Source organism: Ammospiza caudacuta, chromosome 2, assembly GCF_027887145.1.
Source record: "Ammospiza caudacuta isolate bAmmCau1 chromosome 2, bAmmCau1.pri, whole genome shotgun sequence".
NCBI classification, from domain to species: Eukaryota; Metazoa; Chordata; class Aves; order Passeriformes; family Passerellidae; genus Ammospiza; species Ammospiza caudacuta.
In genome coordinates, this window is record NC_080594.1 from 100,180,510 (window position 1) to 100,201,039 (window position 20,530).

The 20,530-nt window shown below is 37.1% G+C and overlaps 1 protein-coding gene across 1 annotated transcript in view; it reads right to left on the bottom strand.

Moving 5' to 3' along the window:
• The window catches only part of ANOS1 (anosmin 1), a 132,380-nt gene that overhangs the window by 10,885 nt on the left and 100,965 nt on the right, over positions 1 to 20,530 (bottom strand). Inside the window, exons 9-10 of the mRNA XM_058824973.1 lie at positions 18,370 to 18,519; positions 72 to 166 (exon numbers count right to left, since the gene is read on the bottom strand). Of these exons, the coding sequence (XP_058680956.1) occupies positions 72 to 166; positions 18,370 to 18,519 (245 nt within the window). The remainder of the gene's footprint in view (positions 1 to 71; positions 167 to 18,369; positions 18,520 to 20,530) is intronic.

Sequence of the window (20,530 nt, forward strand, 5' to 3'; positions counted from 1 at the left end):
TACAGAACTATCCTTTCTCTTGCTGCCTAGGAACTACTCAGAGTCAAGCAGAGGGCTCAAAGGAGACTTACATAAGTCAGCTCTGTTACTTTCCTAAGTCCTTTGGTGTCATTGTGTGCACAGGACTCCAGTAACCAGTGAACCTGGAATTGATTCATGCTGATATCTAAATGATATAAAAAGAGAGGAAAAGACATATAAGTTTGTTTTCACCAAAAGACATAAAGTACATTTTCACCATTGCAACTCTTCTGGCTTCTCTGGATAAAAACAGAAGGAATTTTAAGTATTGTAGAGTTGGTAATTCCTCACTAAGCAATCTTTAATATAATGGAGAAAATATGATACACCAATGAAATTTAAACCTTGTATCAGCTAAAGGAGATAAAAAGTGAAATTTCATTTTCAGATATATTACCATATGCTGCTTACATTAAAAAAAAAGAATCTAAACTGAGCATTAAAAAAAAAATAATCTCAATGCTGCTACTTCTAATCATCCTGCAAATACTGAGACAGACTTGGTGTCAACTGTCTGACTGTTTATATTGTTAGAGCATTGCAATACTGCTGCCTGGCACTGCTTGAGAATTCTGTGCCTGAAAATATGAAAATATGCCTGTAAATCCCCAAGCTTTCTTCTTTCAGGATATGCCATAAAACCTTTAGTTCAGTATCTGTCCAAATAAAATTCTATTCTTGATTCTTATGAGTAATGCTGAAGGCTTAAGTTTACTCCCATTTAAATCAATGACAAAACCTGCTGCAGTACCAACAGTATAAGCTTTCAACTTATTTTCAGCTCTTCTAGCTTTTTGTCTAATAATGCCTGAATAAGGAAGAAAAACAAAGAGCAAAAAAGAATTGACAAAAGAAGGAAAACATTAGGTAGTGCAAGTAGTTCCTGACATTTTTCTGGATTTCATTCTCTATATAGGGGATGCAATATTATGCAAAATTATGTAATTATTAATTAGCTTGGTGTGACAGAATCACTAATGTGCCTGACTGTGGGTGTCAGGAGGGAAAACAAATGTCTCTGATGCCTTAAGGGCTGATCTGGTACTAGACTGCTATGAGCAGTCTAGATTCAGAAGAAAAGGATTGTAAACTAAAGAGAAAATTACTATTGTAGGAAAATAGCTGAAATGGCCCCTTGAAGTAGGTTTTTGCAGCAGCTGCTCTTCATAATAACATATATGCTTATTATTTTTGCAATTTCTTTAGAAACAATACTTCTTTCAAAAAGAAATCCATTAAAAAGTACATTTCCTGCTTTGTGATTGTTCCCTCTCATTTAAAATAAATAAAGAAATGGATGTGCTTTTGCTTATCTCTTCAGGTTTCCCCACTTGATGTGCCTACTGGATGAAGACAAAAACTCACAGTGCATTTATAAGTAGGTTTCATCTGATTTCATCTCTTCCAGTTGATTCTATTATCAAATATCACCTGCTCAATGATCTTTAAGATCTCTTCTGACCCAAACTATTCTATCATTCTCTGATTATTTTAAACTTTCTTCATGGGTGGACTGCTCTTTGCAAAGCTACAAAATGTGTATTTTTGCTTGTAATACTTTTCACTTGAAATCTAGAAATAAATCACTCTCCTCTGGCTAAACATTTATCCAAGCCAATTAAACCTTGTAATTGTCCAGCAGTGAGGGATCGGATAAAACACATCTCTAGGATAGGTCACAAAATACCACTACATGGGCAACTGGGAAAAGACAAATCCCAAGCATAAGACCTTAGAAGAGCTCAGCATTCAGATATATTGGTGTAGAGGTTTACTGGGCCTCTGCTCAGAAATGTAATTCAAGGTAGAATCGCAGAACCATCAAAGGGTTTGGTTTGGAAAAGACTTTGAGGATCCTTCAGTTCCAACCCCCTGCCATGGGCAGGGACACCTCCCACCAGACCAGGTTGCTCAATGCCCCATACAGCCTAGCCCTGTACACTGCCTGGGAAGGGAAAAATATTTATTTCCAGCTACTGCCACATTGGAATCCTCTTGTATTTTCAAGCAGGTCCACATCCCTTAATTATGTGAGCTTCTGCTCCCAAACAGTTCTTCTCTTCCTGCCTTCCTACTTCTTTCCTGCATTAGCAAACCCTTAGTAACCCACTTGTAAACACCTGCGGTTTCTGGTAACTTCTCTACTTGGAGAAAACAAAAATAGGTTAAAGAAGAATATATAAAATTAGAAATTCATTTTAAAAACCTATCAGCTTGTACTGTATACGTAGGGCGAAGTTTTCTTAATTCTTTTCCTAATTTTATTTGAGCTAATGAATCTTAAATTTGATAGTATTCTGGTAGTCTGATAACAACATACACTGAAATAACGGGATTTTTTAAGTTTTCAGTGAGTAAGTAGACGTTATCTGAAAAAGATTTTTGTATGACATGTACAAGTACATCAGCTGTTATAAACTGGAAGGCATCATGTCAGCCAGCAAGACTAAAACTTCTTCAGTTCTCACCTCTGTATTTATGATTGCTGCTATCTAAAAAAATAGAAGATACACAGGTTAAATGCCATGTGTTAAAAAAGAGAAATGTAAAAATAACTTGCAACAAACCCCCTCCAATTTTCTCATTTTAAAAAAATCTGTCCTGTCAGTGTCTAAAGCCTGACTAATACTGTGCAATATAACAGAATAAAGTATGAAATACAATAAGGAAGTAGCTACTTCTTGAGACAGAAACTTTTTAAAAACAGGGAAAGGTGGGAACTTTTGTGATTAAATAAAGCTAGAACCCTGAAAAAGTCAAAGTGTATATGCATGCATGAAGTATGCACATGAAATGACAAGATTGTTTAAGAAATTACCTTTAATATTTTTAAAAGCACAAGAAGACAAAATGCATGAAATTATCTAAAAAGTCCAATAAGAAGCTGAGAAAAATTATTAGAATATGCTTTTGTCTCATAAAGTTGCTCATCAAGATCATTATTCTAAAGTTTTATGAAACATTAAAAAGCTGATTTTGTATTTACCACACATGCAAAAGAAAAGCCTCTCCCAGCCTCCTTTCAGCAATCTCACACTGTCCTACTGAGATCACTACTATAATTTTATTTAGATTTTTGGGTTTAGCTGTCCAATGCACCCTGAGGGATGGGTAATGGCTGAGCTGCACCCAGCTGAATGTCAGCCCCTGCCACCAGAGCCAAGGGCTCTGGATCCAGCTCAGCAAAGGTTCACACACTGAGCTCACAGCCACAGCTTTCTCCAAAAAGCCATCTGAGTAGTTAATATGAACAGAATATTCATTACCTAATGGGACTGATTTTGGAGAGTTTTATCAGAAAACTCAGCCATTCCTGCTATAATAAGTACAAAACACTGTCAAGAAATTGCCAGACTGCTTCAGTCTGCCTCCCTGGTATTTCAGATGTCACAGTATCAACCTCTTTCTGAATATCTGGAGTTTTCTTGATTCTAAATTTTCAATTATGAGTCTTTATAGAGCTTTTCAACTTCATTGTTCTCATGGTTAGAATGTCTATCATTTGATACTAGAAATAGTGATGCTTGCACAAACAGCAAGCATTCGTATTCCCCAGAACTGAAAATATTTGTATAGAAACAGTGAACCTGAAGGACATAATAAGTACTAGCACTTATTTCAGCAGCTCTAAGATTGTGAAATTAGTCAACAAATAGCCACTTAAGTACAAACAGCTGACTGCTTATTCAAATAATTATTTTATTTTAAATTTATATCAATAGAAAAAAAAAAAAAAGGCAATCCAGGACAATTGCTTTAAAAACCTCTTAATGATACTGACATGGAAACTATCTCCAGATGCCCAAGCTAAAGATTTTTCGGTCTGTAAGACAAATGCACATAACTAATCTTTTCAAATAAACTAATAGTTGAGGTTAATTACTATGACTGTGATTTTTAAAGTAGATTTTCTGAAGTATAAATTGACTTTCTAGACTTACGAAAAATGGCTGTACAGACACCACATGATCATGTTCTTAAAATCCCATGCACTCTTAGCTCTTTTGCTCAACAAGGGTATGCAGCTAACTTTGTTGGTCAGAAATCTTACATCTCTAATTAGAAATTTATGGCTCAAGGAATGCTTTAAAGCATGGTTTGTTTTTTTTTTTAATTTACCCCAAACTGCCTTTATTTTCACATGAGTAACTCTACTAAGCTCTCTATCAATAGTGTTTACAAAGATGTTCTTCATCAGATTTTTGTGCTTTCTCCCCCTCCCCAATTTAAATGCTTTAGTTCAATTTTAATAAAAGCAAATAAATAAAATTTTGATTTTTCTGGATGGAAAATGTGCATTTATTCTATATCTTCAAGCTGTAAAAACAGCTGAAAATTCTACTAATGCCAATGCCAACTACATGTGTTTACCACTTGGAAAACTTCAGGTTCATATGCAATATTTAAGCATCTTAAATTGATAGACCTCAACGTAGCCTAAGCCAACGCTGCACAAAAGTTATTAGGAATACTAAATCACCTCCCCACAGAACTTAAAGCTCTGAGTATCATTCAAAACAATAATCCAACAAAATTTCAGGTAATTCTGCAAGTTCTCCTAAATGGAACTTCTGGTTTAAATGGTCCTATAGTTTATTTTAAATAAACTACATTTTAAAGATTTTTTCTTTTATTTTTCTCATCTTTTTCAACCTCTTCCATGTTTCTGTTTTGTACAAATACATTGCTGCTGAATAATTTCATCTAATGTGGTTTCTTTTTTTACCATGCTACTGCAGACAGCTACTTTCTCTGCCTCAAATACTTTTTCTCCTTTATATTGCAGTTACTGTTCCAGGAGAGTGCCAAATTGACTCTCGCAAGGAGCCGAAGCTTTGTACCCAAAAAACTGGCATAGCAGGGGCATTTCAGCAGGGAAATTTGCTCATGCAGCCCAACATCATCAATATGGAGCTACCCCAGAAAACCAGCTAAGCAGAGATTTTATTTATTTCTTTGTATCCTGTGATCCACAGCAAGAAAATTGCAGCAGACTGTGTCAGGAACTGGGGCGAGTTCTGCCACTGGTGTGCTTGAGGTCTTTAGGCAAAGTACGTCATGGCTCCTTGTCTCTGTTCCACCCTGTCAAGTGGTGAAAATGATAACGGTGTGTGTTCTAGAAGTATTTCAGCTCTTGCATGTTATTCTGATGTGGGTCTCTACTATTTGGTAGAAAAATGCCAATTAATACCAGCTGTGACAGCGCTATTATGCAGGCAACTAAATTACAAAAAACTTGATAGAAGGAAAATCAAATGGGATTTGCTGGAAAACAAGGTTTCACAGCAGAATTGTTCAGCAACAGCAGCTCAAATTAAGGTTTAATTACAATAAAAATGTCTGGCATCAATAAACACGGCAACATCAAGGCGATTTCTGCATCATGACAGGACTGAAAGTAATTAACATGCAGAGTCTGATAGATTTTCCCATTAGAATAAAAAAAGGTATAAAAGTAAATTTTATAAAATAAGACATATGAAAACCTTTATCTGCTAGCATAAAATCAGTAATTTAATACAAATAACCAGCAGCTTTGAAATAAGTATTTCATTAAAAAAAAAAAGTTCTGTACTTTTTGTCGCAATACCTCAACAAACTGACTCCCTCCAAAATATTTACACATAATTAATATGCTAACTGTATGTCAAAAGGAGCTGTTATCAAAGCTTGGAAGATAATGAGCCATACGTAAACCTGTTGTCTTCATTCAAATTTCTTCAAACAGAATGCCATAAGGAGGATGAAATATCTCTGAACCTATTGAGCAAGAAAATTATTAAAATAATTTGTTTTGCGTGCAGCTAAAACTTTATTATATTTTGTTAGTTCTGATATTTCATCTAGCAAACCAAAATGATATTTTTGACATGTTTTTTTGTTTTTCTTTGCATACTAGCGAGATTGTTCTTACAAGCTTCTGAGAACAGGGGCCATTATTCAACAAAGCACTTGGGCATATGAACAGTCGTGTTAACTTCAATAGTTAAGGGTAGCTAAAGCATCAGGCCAGAAAATTTAGATAGAACCTAGCAAAAACAAGACACTAATGACCATCAAAACTGTGGTTAAAAGAACGTCTTGAACATGTCTTTGATGGTCTTAGACTAATAGGAAGAAAGACATATAAAAAAATTAAGTGATTTCCTTTCTGAATTACGTGTCCTGCAGCATTACTTCTCTAAAAATAGGCTAGAGCAAGGGGAAAATATTTTATATTTAATATCACAACACAGGGCAGAATCTGCTCAGGGCACATGAAGTACATGCCTCAGTATCTACAAGCTTGATTAATTGATTCTACTGTAAAGTCATAGTGTGATTTTTCAGAGCTCTGCATAAATCCTGTGTCAGTATAGCATCCAGGAAAAAATATTTACCTCACTGTATTGAATGGCAAAATTGTAGCAATGGTAAATGGTGAAATTAATGATGCCTTGCATAAATCAAAAGATATTATCAACTATGAAGTGCTTAAACACTTGTACAAATCAAAGGCTTCCTGAAGAAATGTTCCTGCTCTTTCTCCTCCCAGTACATAACCCTCTTTACAGATGGGCATCTATTACAACCCAGCACTTACTCCAACCCACCACCCCAGCAGAAGGATGAGCAGCAGTGTCTGCCCTGCAGCAGCACTTGCCTGCATTTCCACACCACAAACTAGAAAGGAAATATTTGACATTAATGTGATGAAGTGTCTGCTGCTCTCTCAGCCTCATGTTCATCTGTTTATTGGACAAATATTGTTTTCCATGTCTACACAGACATCTAATATATGCAGTTTACCATCAATGCTTTTTCCTGATGAAATTCAGTTGCTGGAGAGGTGCTGAAAAATATGCAGGGAAGGCTGAAATATGGACAAAATCCAAGTGAACAAATGAAGCAGTGTTATTTACTACTAGTTCCTTCAGTTTTGAAGACATGATTAGTGTGAAGTGATTCACATTGCCTTTTCTACATTTAAATAACAGCATGATGGAATATCAGTTTGGGAAGAGACACTTCAGTATACTGCAGAGAAGCAAAATATGATCTCAGTCAGTAGTAGATCATAACATTTATTCATTACTTCATATACTGGTTCATGAGCCATTGCATTACTCTGATTCATGGTGTCCAACATTTGCAATCTGAATCTAATGATAGGACAAGAAGAAATAATATAATAAGAAGTACTATTTTACTCATGGTACTTTAGCAAATGCAAAATGAGGTAAATGCAATTTACCTCCAAGTAATGTTAAAATGCTGCACTAATGTGCTTATGTATTGCAAGTCTCTCTGCACTCCCCTTTTCCTTGTAAAAACCACTTGTTTTGTCACAGGTGTTTTAGGTAAGTTCTCTTGAAAAAAAATAAATTATAACAGCTCTGTGTCTTTTGCTTCCTCTGCATTGATTCACCCGATGGTGTAAAAAAAAGAAAATCCAAAGTTCTTTTTGGTTATGAAATTCACAGTACTCGTGACACATCTTGAGAAAAAAAGCTTTTTAATAATCACCTATTCAAGCAGTATGTTTAAAAATAACACAAAAACCTTCAGCTGACATTTAAACTTCACTCAACAAACAATTCTTAAGAAGACAAACTATACTGTTTCCTGCTCTTACATGGAATATAAGCAGTTTCGATTAAATTACAAAGATTTTGTTTCTCACGTTATGCCATTTAAAACAAACTTTCTTTCTACAGAACACATTCTTTGTATAATAGAACAGTAAGCCTTTCCAAAAATGATATTAACAATTACTGTGTAATTTAAAGACAGGCCTGAGACACAGTATTTTTGTCCCTATCTGGACCTAGGAAGCCTCAAGGTTTGAAGATGTTTATATTGAGGGATTTAAGCCTGGGATCATCTCTAAGCCGGATTACCTCTACCCTTACTTATTTTCCCACACACAACATCCTATACAAAGTGAATTCAACAGTATCTCATTCTGGTTTTCCATTACAAGGAAATTTGCCTCTTGTAAGCTCCAAGTCTCACAATAGCTGCTTGTAGCCTGAATAGAGGCTTTCTACATTATTCCCTCATAGCTAGATTTTCAAAGCTAGCTAAGCATCCCAGACCTGAATTTAATGGAAAAGAAAAAAAACCCAAACAAACAAATCCAAGGCTCACCAAGGTTACACATACACTGAAAATGCCACCAGGTACTCTACCATTAACTTTAGACTTCTGTTTAACTTTGAAAAATAATTTAGACAAGCAGACTGTGTAAGTTTACTATATTGGGGGTAAGTAATCTTGGAATCTCACCCAATTCCTGAGCCAAAGTACAGACTCATCTTGCCCCTAATTCCACAGTGGGAAGAGAGGCAGGGATGGACCAGCTACTCCCTTCTCTCTCAGACCTCACGCAAAAGCCATACATGGGTAGGTTTGCATGCAGTGATCCACGGAGTTCCAAAACTGGACTTTCCTGATATGCATTATGGAACATCATACCAGGATGTTGCTTTGCTGAACTGGTATTCAAAAAATTTACTACATTATTCTGCAGCTTCTACATCTGCAGTTTAAGATTCATGTGTCTACGAGAAACAGAATACAGCAAAACCAGGTTAAATATCTATAAAATCATGTGCATACAGACAAGGTAAACAGAGCAAGAATTAAGATTCATATAAATGTGGAAGAGTTGGCTCCAAGACAAAAAAATAAAAGTGGTTCTACATAGAATGAGCACATAAAACTCAGGAACTTCATTACTCAGGATGTTTCAGACACCCTGAAACTTGGTGACTCTCATAGGACACTGGATATTATTGTGAAGATAAATTCATCAGAAGTGAATAAATACAGTGAAATCACACTGGGCTCAGGAATTTTGACCACCTAGAAGTTGTCTGAAGCTGGGACAGTAATATGCAGAAATGCTGTTACACTCTTGCCTTATTCTTATGCTCCTTTGGATTTGCTTTTGGCCACTGCCAAGGACAGAACACCTGTCGGGTGGGATCTTTGGTCTAGACTACTATGGATATTTTTGCATCTAGTTTATCGTCACAGGAGCAAAAGAAACTGACATTAACATCTCATTATCGTCATCAGCTGCATATATGGGTCATCTTAAAATTTAGATTATAATTTCAGTTTCAGAAACTGTTTTTCTGGTTTCTTTTCCTGCAACTCTACCTAGTCCTTCAAATAGTCCCGTTTCCTTCTCCTATTTGTAGTGTTTATGAGACTGGTTTTATGGCCACCTTATAAACCAGCTAATTAAAAATAGAGATTAAAAAGATGCACGTGGAGGAAAATTGACCCAGTTTACAAGAGGACACTCATTAGTTTAAACCACTTTCACCATAAGGATGATGACTCCCTGCTGACAGGTTAACCTGCCCTGGATCAAAAGATCAATGCTTCATCCAGAACTTAGGCAGGCTAAGAGAGTACTCATGAGCAGTTATTAGCCCATAGCTCATGAGAAGCATCCTGTAAACTGCTGAACCTCAGTACCTTTTACTCACAGAAGGAATGGTAGGATTGCTCCAGGTACGAGAGTGTAAGCCTGTGAGACAGAACTTTGACTTAATCTGACCTAGTGATACAGTTTGGGGAAAGGAGAGGAAGAGCTCAGCTGGTCAGAGCACGGTGCTAACAGTGCCAAGGTTGTGGGTCTGATCCCCATAAGGGCCATTCACCCAAGAGCTGGACTCAGTGATCCTTCTGGGTCCCTTCCTACCCAGAATATTCTGTGATTCCATATTTGGATTGTAAAAAGCTTGCCATTTTACCCCTCAATTATCAAGAGAGCTTCACATCAGACATTGCCATTGCCAAGTTTAGTGATACTATATATGTATGCATATATATTTATAAAAAGTACTGTGTTTGTTGTTAAAATAATTAGCTTTGTAAGTTGTGTTAATACTCAGGAAGTAATTAGAAGTTGAGAAAATTGTACTAGTCAGACACAGACATATTGAAGGTACATAAAGATGCTGAAAATGCATTTTGAAAATGCATTTTTTCCTGAAGAATTAAAAATCAGGCAAGAGTTTATTAATTAGTTGGCCAGTTAATTTCTTCGGCATCTCCAAGTGGATTGTCTTGATAAATGACTTTGCAATGGAATATTGGAAGTGTATCTGCAATCCAACTGCTGGTGTGCATTCCAGCTAATGATGGTCTATCTTTGGATTGAACTCACGGACCAGGTAATTTGCAATTACATTTCTATTTAAACTTTTCATGTAAGTTCAAAAGAAATCAGGGTTAAATGTCTATCAGTCACTAAATTAAGAATTAAAAGAAGACTTATTTTAAATGCATAAATTAAGGTAAATTAAAAGCACTTTCACAATGACTAAAGGTGTTCTGGATTATGATTCAGGTCATACTGAGGACTTGTGCACAGCCCAAACTACATAAATTAAAAAATTAACCAATAAATGTATAAAGTGTACAAATGTACAAACCAGTCCAGTACAGCCTTCAGCAAACACCAGCGGGTGCCAGTTAAGTAAAATCTGTGTTCTGTGCTGTCTGTGCTCTGGGAACTCAGTGGGTAGCTCTGATTTGACTTGTGATTATTTGATTTCCTGGCAGACTTTGAATCAATTCCAATTACATTCCTGAGACTAGCAGTTGGACAAACTTGCCTCTAAATCTCTCATACCAAGAGCTTTAACCACCTACCCTGAAAGGTCTGGAGGTTTGGAAGCAAGTGCAAGGCAACAAGTAATGGTTTTCTGTTCTGCCTGTGAAACCATGAAGAAATGCACTAAACTGTGCCTTTGGAAAGACTTTCCAATATTGTCCCATTTTCAGGGGAGATGCCACTGAGGTTGCCATCATTGTAAATGTAATTTTAAAACTTTTAAACTGGCCTCACTAATCAATTGCAGACTATCTGAGAATTTGAAAACCATCTGCTCTACCAAATTTTATTATTTGTGGTTGATGTTTTTCATGACTCCCACTAGTAACATTTTAAGTATTGTAAGTATTTCACATTTGGACAGAAACCAGGGTCCTATAGGCACTTCATAAAGCAAAACAAGCAGAACTGGAGACAGTCAGATGCTACCCTTTACATCCTTTTAAAAAAGGCAGAGAGATTTTTTTCCTGAAACTACATTAAGACAAGGTAAAGGAGAAAGACAAAGTTAGGGAGGGGTAGGAACCATAGGAACCACACAGACACTTCTGACAGGATGTTCTTTTAACTCCAGAATAATTTCCCATGATAAATAAAGCTTACAGCACTACCTATCTCCCCAGGCTCGATGCTGTGGAAGCCCATAAGATAGAGACATCTGAGTCAAGAGTAGTACATAAGGAAAAGCAAATTCTGTAATATCTGCCAGTGCATTTCTGAAGAGGTGATCTAGTTGAAGAGTCCTGTGCTTAGAGCCAGTTTACTAATTAAATCCCTAAGAACTAATGCATATTATGCATACCCACACAATCAGCCACTGCTGAGACAAAGTCCCTGTATTCTCCTGGAAGTCTGACGGCAATATATTAGTTTATACTTCACTATAATTTGTTGAAAGAACCATCTGGACCATAGTGATATCTTGAAGTACAAGTATTTTACTGCTACAATATCAATAATTAGAATATGGCCAGCTGCTCAAACACTAATCTGCCCAATGCAACAGCTAGTACCAAACCAAATAATGCTTTAGCGTTCAGCAAGTACTGCAGAATTCTTTACAGTAGGAGCTGGAAACTCCAACTGCCACTGAAGGATTTCTATACCCTCAATGGCCCTACTTGCATGAGAAAGGACCATTTGAATGTGTTATCAATGGGAAAGCTTTCACTTCAAAACCTGCCATATGAAATACCTTATTACAAACAAAGAGTCAGCACACACAGTCACTTCATTTATGTCCCTGAACTAAGTGAAAGTTAATTTTGTTTTCCTAAGATCTGGGTTTAAAAGCATTTGTGTTAGCTCTCTATTTGCTTTGCCATGCCTTGTATTTTATTCTTCTCAGTAATTTAATTCATTATTCTTGTTTGGTTGATTTATCAGACAATAGTAGATTTTCTGCCTCTTCCTGCCTTAAGTATTCTTTTTTCTTCTGCTTTAGCATTTACAGAAACACAAAGAAAGAAGCCTGAAGCCAAGTCTTAATGCATTTTAAATATTTGTCTTTTTAAGCAAAACCAAGAGGCAGATATATTGATTTTGAGTATCTAGAGGTACTTAAAATGTTTAATTTAAACAGGGGGAAGTAAATGCACATAGACTTAATTCAAAGAAAAGGAAGCTAAAGCTTTACCTGAGCAAGGAGAGTTGTATTACACTCAAATAACAGGCACTGAGAAAACAGTAGTGAAGGCAGAGTAATGACTTTAGAAAATATTGTTGTGACAAGCGCTTTGGAAAGAAATTACATTCTGATATTTTAGTGCATTATAATTATTGCAGCAAGTGATGGAAATTGATGCAGAGAGTTCATAAAAGGTGGGATTTTTTTTCTTATGTCTGTCTGGGCAAAATTTTATTTTCATATACAGATTTGCAGCAACTTGGTGGATTTTCAGCTAAGTCCAATACTCAGCTCTCTAGTTGCCCAACCACAGAAAAACAGAGAAAACTTCAGAATTTTTTATTTTCACACTTTCAGTCTTGATTACTGCACAATATACTGAGGTATATATTCTTAATCATCCCCAGTATCCAATCACTTTAAATAGGGGTTTCAGAGTGCATCCATTTTTGGTAACAGATGGTACTCTGTGACCTCAGCAACAAGGAGTTAAAAGTGATTTGTTTAATTTTATTTCACTATTTGATGATTTCTAATTTCACACATCAAGACAGCCAAAATATCTGGCCATGGAACACATTCTACTTTTCATTTACAAAAGGGGGATTCATGCTGCTTAAGGAATGTACTGTTTCTCTAATACCAGACCTAAGTGAAAGGCAGCAAGGAAAAGACATTTTTTCCTTCAGAAAGAAGCTATTATATTCATATACAACATGCTTTTGGATGGCTCTGTCTAGCAACATCATGTGCACTTGCTAAGTACCTTGTACTGCCTGAAGTGTGGAGGTATTTTTGCTAGCATACATCCTGAAGTGATGATTGTCACCATACCAAAGCACACAAACTGAAAGACTATTTCAGAAAGAGCTTTATTTTAATGTAAAGTCCAGATTCTACATTCCATTCATGCCTTATGCTTACTAAAGTTAATGGGACTTAAGAAATGACACTTGAAGAACAGGCCCAGATAAGTCTTTCCTCCTTACCAAATTGTGGCTCATTATGATGCATGTATATGTAAATCCATCCCCTTACTCAGACTTTTATTCTAACACTGTGTTCAGTTTCTGAGTACTGATATGCAGTCACTCCTTTGCTGTATAACAAACTCAGCAACAGTTTAGTTCAATAATAGTTTGCAACACCCCCTCTGATGCAGTTGTTGCACAGGACAGAGGTCTGATGAATTCTGTTTAGAAGGATGATATAAAACAGAGAGCTTTGGCCCTGATGGCATCACTGTGGTCCTTTCACTGCCTTCCCAGAGGCTCATCTGCAAAGTTCACTGAGGAAAACATCTTCAGTCATGGAGGAACTGTCTTTGAATAGTCAAGAGACATCACCATACCTTCTGTAAGTCATAAGGCACATTGCAATACACCTAGATGGCCTCTGCAGGTTTGTATTGATGGAGGATGGACTGAAAAAACAGTGACAATATCTGTTACAGGGCCTTACAGACAGAACTGAATAATTTGATTTAACTTCACAGTTAGTTTGACTTTGAGCAGATGGTTGCACCAGCTGCCCTCCAGAAGTCCCTCCTGCCCATTTCAACTCTTCTATGACTGACCTATATTTAGCTCCTTAGACTGAGCAAAACGATTCAAATTCAAAAGCAAAATAGCTTCTCAGCTAAAATGGGACCAATGAAAATAAAGAAATCATCTAAAACAACCTTAGGAGCATGTTTGTTTTTCTTTAAATGATATAAGCAATCCACACAGGTTTTTCCTTCTGTTTCTGTAATCTGTGGTATCCTGTGAGGCTACAGTGTTGGGACACAGTAAAAAACTCTTCTAGAGAGCCATCTTAATTTAGGAGGAAATTTTTAAAAAATTTAGAAAATCTCTGGTCTGCATAGAATATTATGACCACTGAATTAGGAATGCAATAAAAAACTGAGTAGTTATTAATATGGAAAAGTAGTAATGGTTTTTACTGAGAGAAAGACTGCTGTTATAGCAGGTATTAAAGTTTTCATTACAGCTAAAAGAAACAATTTCAACATAACAAGGGCAACTGTAGGGTTGAACAAAGTTCTGTAGATTTCAGCAAAGGCAGGGTCCTGCACCTGGGGAGGAACAGCCCTCTGTGCCAGCACAGACTGGAGTGACCTGCTGGAAAGCAGCTCTGTGGAGCCGGAGCTGGGGGTGCTGGTGGACAGCCATCTGTCCCTGAGCCAGCAGTGGGTCCTGGGGGCCAGGGAGGCCAGTGGGATCCTGGGGGGCATCAGGGAGAGCATTGCCAGCAGGGAGGTGATCCTGCCCTCTGCTCAGCCCTGCTGAGGCCACATCTGAGTGCTGTGTCCAGCTCTGGGATCCTCAGCACAGGAGGGAGATGGAGCTCCGAGGGCTGGTCCAGCGGAGGGCAAAGATGACTGAGGGACTGGAGCCTCTCATGAAGAAAGGCTGAGGTAGCTGGGCCCGTTCAGCCTAGAGAAGAGAGACTGAGGGGGGATCTTATCAATGCTTACAAAGGTCTCAAGGATGGGTATCAAGAAGATGGGGCCACGGTCTTTTCAGCTGTGCCCAGTGGCAGGGCAAGGGACAATGTGCAAAAACTGAAACAGAGAAATGTTCATCTAAGTGATGGTGACAAAACAAGTGTAACAGGATGCCCAAAAGGGTTGTGGACTCTCTTTCTCTGCAGATACTTGAAACCTGTCTGGATGTGATCCTGTGCAATCTACTCCAAGTGAACGGGCTTTAGCAGACAGCTTGGACTAGATCATCTCCAAAGGTCCTTTTAAAACCCAGCCATTCTGCAGTTCTGTGACAATATACTGGTTTAAATCTTCATATTAACAAAAACCCCATCCAAAATCTAAATAACATTTTTTTATTTCATCATCTCTGCAACCACATCCTGTTCATGTTATGAAGTCTAACACAGAAAATCCAAAAATACTTGAAAACTATACGAGACAAAGCAAAGACTACTACAACCAATTGAAATTTGATCAATTTACAAATGTCCAACATGTTTAATCTTGAGACATTTATTTCTTTAATTATTTTTTTATCATGGTAACTCTTACGCTTATCAACCTACTTATTTCACATGGTTTCATGCTGGCCTCGTAATTTTTCTGTTTTAAAGTTACACATTCTAATTTAGGACTATAGAATGGCTGTGTTTCTCCACCAAAAAAAAATGTTGATTTTTAATAGCAAACTGCACAAAAATGAGAACATTAGTGCAAACAACAGAGACTTCTGTGTTCACCCACTATGTAGCATACAAATATGTCAATTTTTTGGTCAGGAACTATTAGAACTCTAATTGCCTACCTGCAATAAAAACAGATGCCATGCCACTGAGCAGGCTCAGGTAAGGTCTCTTTCAGTATCTCCTATTATAGTTGCTGCACTCTACTACCTCCTACAAGTCCCTAAACACAATCTAGTGCAGTTCATAAAGGTGAAAGATGTGTGGGTTCAGTTCCCAGCACAGCTGTCTCAGTAACTGCTGTTTCTCATGAAGACAATGTGATTTTCCTGCTGTGTTCCTTGCACAGTCACACAGACCTGCTCTGCAGTAAATTGTTACTAACAAATTTACAGTACCTCATCCATGCACTACATAATCTCCAAACCCTTGCAAGAGCTTATAAAAGCTGCTGGCTCCTATATTTCAGTTCCACACAAGGCAATGTTCCTGCACAGTTACTGCATGTTCTGTCACCCCGAATACTGACATTTTCTTTTTTTTTTTAAAAAAAAAAGAAGGTAAGAGTGATGAACTGCCATATTCTGCCTCTCTTCATACACCTTTGCTATCACTGCTTGTTCTGCAGGAAAAAGGAAGGCATCTCCCACTGCAGGGCTGGGGCATGTACCTAAACACCCCAGTGCACCTCACAGAATTTGCCCCCACTCAGGGCCAAAATGGGTTTCTGGGTGTCCCCTTATGTCACTGGATGCACACAGCTCCACACAGGATGAGTCACTGTACACTCAATAACTCAGCAACTCAGTTAGTACACCCCTGGCACAAGGTGACAGCATGAAAATCCATGTCATTTTTGACAGGTCTGTGACATAGCTGTCTGTGACATTCTCCAATTCTAGAAATTACACCACTTTGAAATCCTCTTATTTCCAAACTTTGAGTCACTATAAGGATGCTGACTGCATTATTTCTTTTTATAGACATTTATAGCCTTTAATACAAATATTACCTCCAGGTATGTTGCAGACAGTGAGATTCTGCTCCAGATTTAGATGGTTTCTATGGTGCAATGCCTCTAAGTTCAATAACTATAATACCATTATAAATAGTGGCCATCTAGTTCAAGATATCTGTGTTGGAACAAGAATATTGCTGTTCTGCTCAGGATTTTCCCTCCGTTAAGTATAACTAACTTTGGCAAACTATTCACAAGGTGAATGTCAGTAGGGGTGTTGGCATTCTGGTCACAGGACACATGCTCTTTCTTCTGGCAGGAAAACAGCTGCAGCAGGATTGATTGTTCCACTGGGCTGAATCTGCAGACTGTGAGTTGCACAACCCTGTCTGACGCCTGTGGGAGACATCGTTGTCTCCTCATCTTTGAATCCTGCCCCTCACTTTTTTCAACACAGACTGCCAAGAATAGAACCTCAGCTCACAGGGAGACATTAGGCATCTCTAAGGTTTCTACAAATGAGCTGTCTAGGCTCCCCTCTGTCCTCAGTAAAGAAGAGAGGCATCTCCAGAGAGCAATTCTGCTGCTGTGGGGGATGGATTGCTACAGAAGTCACCTGCTTTTCTTTTCTAGCAATAAAAGAAGCTTGGACAATGAGTTGACATCTCACTTGCAGAGGCTAAAGTTCAAGGTGATCAGTCGTGACAAAGCTCAGAATATATAAGTCTCACTTTGGGTAACGAAAACCAGATTTTTTTTGTAAACTGAACATTCCTGATTAAAATTGACTCAACTTTTATATAAACTTTAAATTGTTCCAGCTTTCCATGAAACAACCCAAAAATGAAATATAAGGGGGAAAGGAAGAAAAAAGACCTAGCATAGCCAAGACAGGGACAAATATGCAAAATGTGCACATACTCAGCTGAAACAAAGCTTGCAGGTTTTAGGGAGGAATAAGGATGGATTTGAAAGTAATTGGCATAGCAGGGCCTGGAAGGTAACCATTTAAAAAGGCAGGCAAAGGATAAGAAGCAAAGGACACCTCTCACAATCCACAATATCCAGTGTGACATATTCCTATGTTACATAGCATAACTGAATATTAATACAGCCTGTCCTCTTTCAGGGTGATGCCACACACATCTAAACCCAAAAGCACTTAAATAATTCTGAAATTCTTTGAAAAATTCAAGATGAAAACGTGACTATCCACTTTGTAGCCCTTGAGTTCAAGCACAAGAATTGAATGGATTTAATTTAGTGGTATTGCTACACATGTAGATTGAGCCAAGCTAAAAAATGAACAGTGTGAGCACATTTTGAAATAACAGCATATGAGCCTTTATGGCTAAACTGGAGCAGCCTATATGCTCTTAGACAACAAGAAAGGAAAATCCCTTTTTTATTTCTGAATATGAATAGACACTATAAATTTATGTCATTTTCCTTTTGACTGGAGAAATAAACAATAAATTTGTTGTTAAGACTTTTCTGAAAACAAGAAGGATGCAGCCTAGAAGAAAACTAACTTCAAAATGTTTTCTGGCTGTGACCAACTATCCATTCTGTTCTAAATCAAGGTGACTGATAAAGTTTGGCATAAAGCTAAACATTCATATGTTCCTCAGAACTTTTGTGGGTAATGTCAAATTCTGCAATTTAAAACTTTACAGAGGTAATTCCTACCAAAATAAAAATTGTCTCAGCTCTATGAAGATTCAGTGTCCCAGCATGACTGACTATAATTTTTGGATAGCTAACTCATGTCATTTCCTCCTGTAAGACATACACACAGACATAACACAAAGAGGAGAGGCAATGTTTCTCTCCAATGTGAAGATGAAGGGATGAAAGGATGGGTGTAGGATTCTACTATGAATTACTTACAATATTGTGTTAATGGTTCCACAACTCTGAGATGGATGGGAAGAGTCCTCCTTAGAGAAAATAGTAAAGCAAAATTTGACAAACCTGTCTTCTTCCAGTAAACTTTGACCTGAAGTTGATTGTCCTGATAGAAGGGAGTTCCAATTTTAAGAAAACGAGTGGTTTTCCTTCTTTGAAAGGCTGGGTAAGGATCTACCAGTCCTTTCTGTGGTTTCCCAGCTGGTGTCCGTTCCTCTGCAATACACAGAACAACAAGGAAACTATTGAGTTAACTACAGGGCTGTATAATGGCTGTGCTAAATTTGGTGTAATTCAGAAAATAATAGTATCTTTATTTCAAATGATCTTATTTCAATTTCTTACCTAAATGAAATAAATATAAAGAATTAATGGCTGAAAAATCACTCATTTGAAATTCAGTCAAATTTAGAAAGTAACAAAAAAAATAAATATGTTTTCATAGGGAAATGTCTGTAAATTTTCTGAAGAGTAATAAGGAAATGGACTGTATTTATATCTCAAAGAACAAGAAATGTTAATACAAAGATTTTTTAAACAGGCACAGTATCTACTAGTAGTTCCCTCTAATACTTCACAGTCTTTATATTCATGCAGTGTTTGAACATGCACAAAATCCAAGGACAGCATTGAATGTAACCCACAGAGTGCCACATGTGGTTACTACATCAAAGTAAATATAGTCCTCTGGTATGCTATATATGAACACTGTGGTCAGATTAAAGATCTGTCTTGCCCACTTTCCTGTTCCCAGCAGTGAATGGTGAAGGCTTAGGAAAACATTGCAAGAGCAGAATTTTCTTTCAGCAATTCCCTTGGTGCTGTGTGCCTTGCTTCCAACAAGCAATTGCAATTGGATGTCCTTCATCAAGCATTTTCTTTGGTAAAAATTTATCATCATTTAGCAGGGTTGACAGTACTTATAGATATTTTCAGTTGAAAAGAAAGAAATGTTCATTCAAACTGCACTTTTCATTGCACACTTGCAAATGTATCTGATCTAATTAGGAGGATCAGATTATAACCAATGTATTTAATTCAATATTACACCTAAGTTAAAACTAAAGTGTCCAATAATAAGGAAGTGGCAAATTATTAACTACATACCTGAGAGAAAGAGGGAAAGATTTAGGTTTCAATAATTGCCAGGAGTAATATATAAACTTGAACATTTTGCCTTGTATGCAGCTTCAATTAAAACTGAGTTGCTTTATGGCCAAGTTTCACTGTCTTGGCCCTTTGCTGAATCTGATACAGTTTTTCATTTTGTTATTTTGTTTTATATTAAACTACCAAACTTAATTCTTTCTTAAGGTAACCATAAAGTTACTACTACCCAAATGAAAATGAAAAAGTTATAGAGAGAAGTACAAACTAAAATCTATTAGGTATTCCTCAATTTAAATTATTTTAATTTTATTAAATCTCTCCTTTGCTATCTCTGTCTGCTCCACTTCCACAAAAACCAGGACACCAGTTTAGAATATTTCTATATAAAGATCAAGCAAGAATCTTGCTACATTTCCCAGAAGTGAAGCACACAAATACAGTGAGGCAATGCCTTTCTGAGTGTGGGGAAATGTAATGCCAGAGGGCTGAGGTCAAGGCTCACAGAAATTGTAGGACTAAATTACTTCAGAGGGGTATGGGCTATCTCTATTCTGACAATAGGACCAGATACCCAAAAACCAGAGCTTAATTCCACACAGAGCCGAGTACCTGACAGTGGGACTTCAGCAAAATTGGCATGTTGCTTCTGGAATTATTTCCCAAAGTCCATGGAAGTCCCAAAATAAAGACAAGCCAAAGATGTCATGTCCTAGATAATACTTCAGGCAATTTTTTTTGTTTCTTTTTCATATGTCTCCATCTGCTTCTGAGTATTCTCAAAATTACATCAAGCAAGATTGGCTATGTACCTAACTCACCTGAGTGAGATATAGAAGATGAATTTGCATCTCCTCCAGGAGAGGTTTTTACTTGCTTTTCTATGTAAAATATAATCTAGCCATTTTAAAAAATGTCCAAAAAGGCCTAAATACATCTGTCATTGATAGAGTGCCCTATCAATTAAAGTGAGTGGTATCAGTGGTTTAGGTTCAAAGAATCTTGACTCCTTTACCTCATGGCTTTAAGAGAAGGGATGCTTAAATTTTTTCTATAAATTTATTACTGAAATACTCAAACAAATATGTGTTTTACTTGGTACAAGCACTGATTTGCAGTT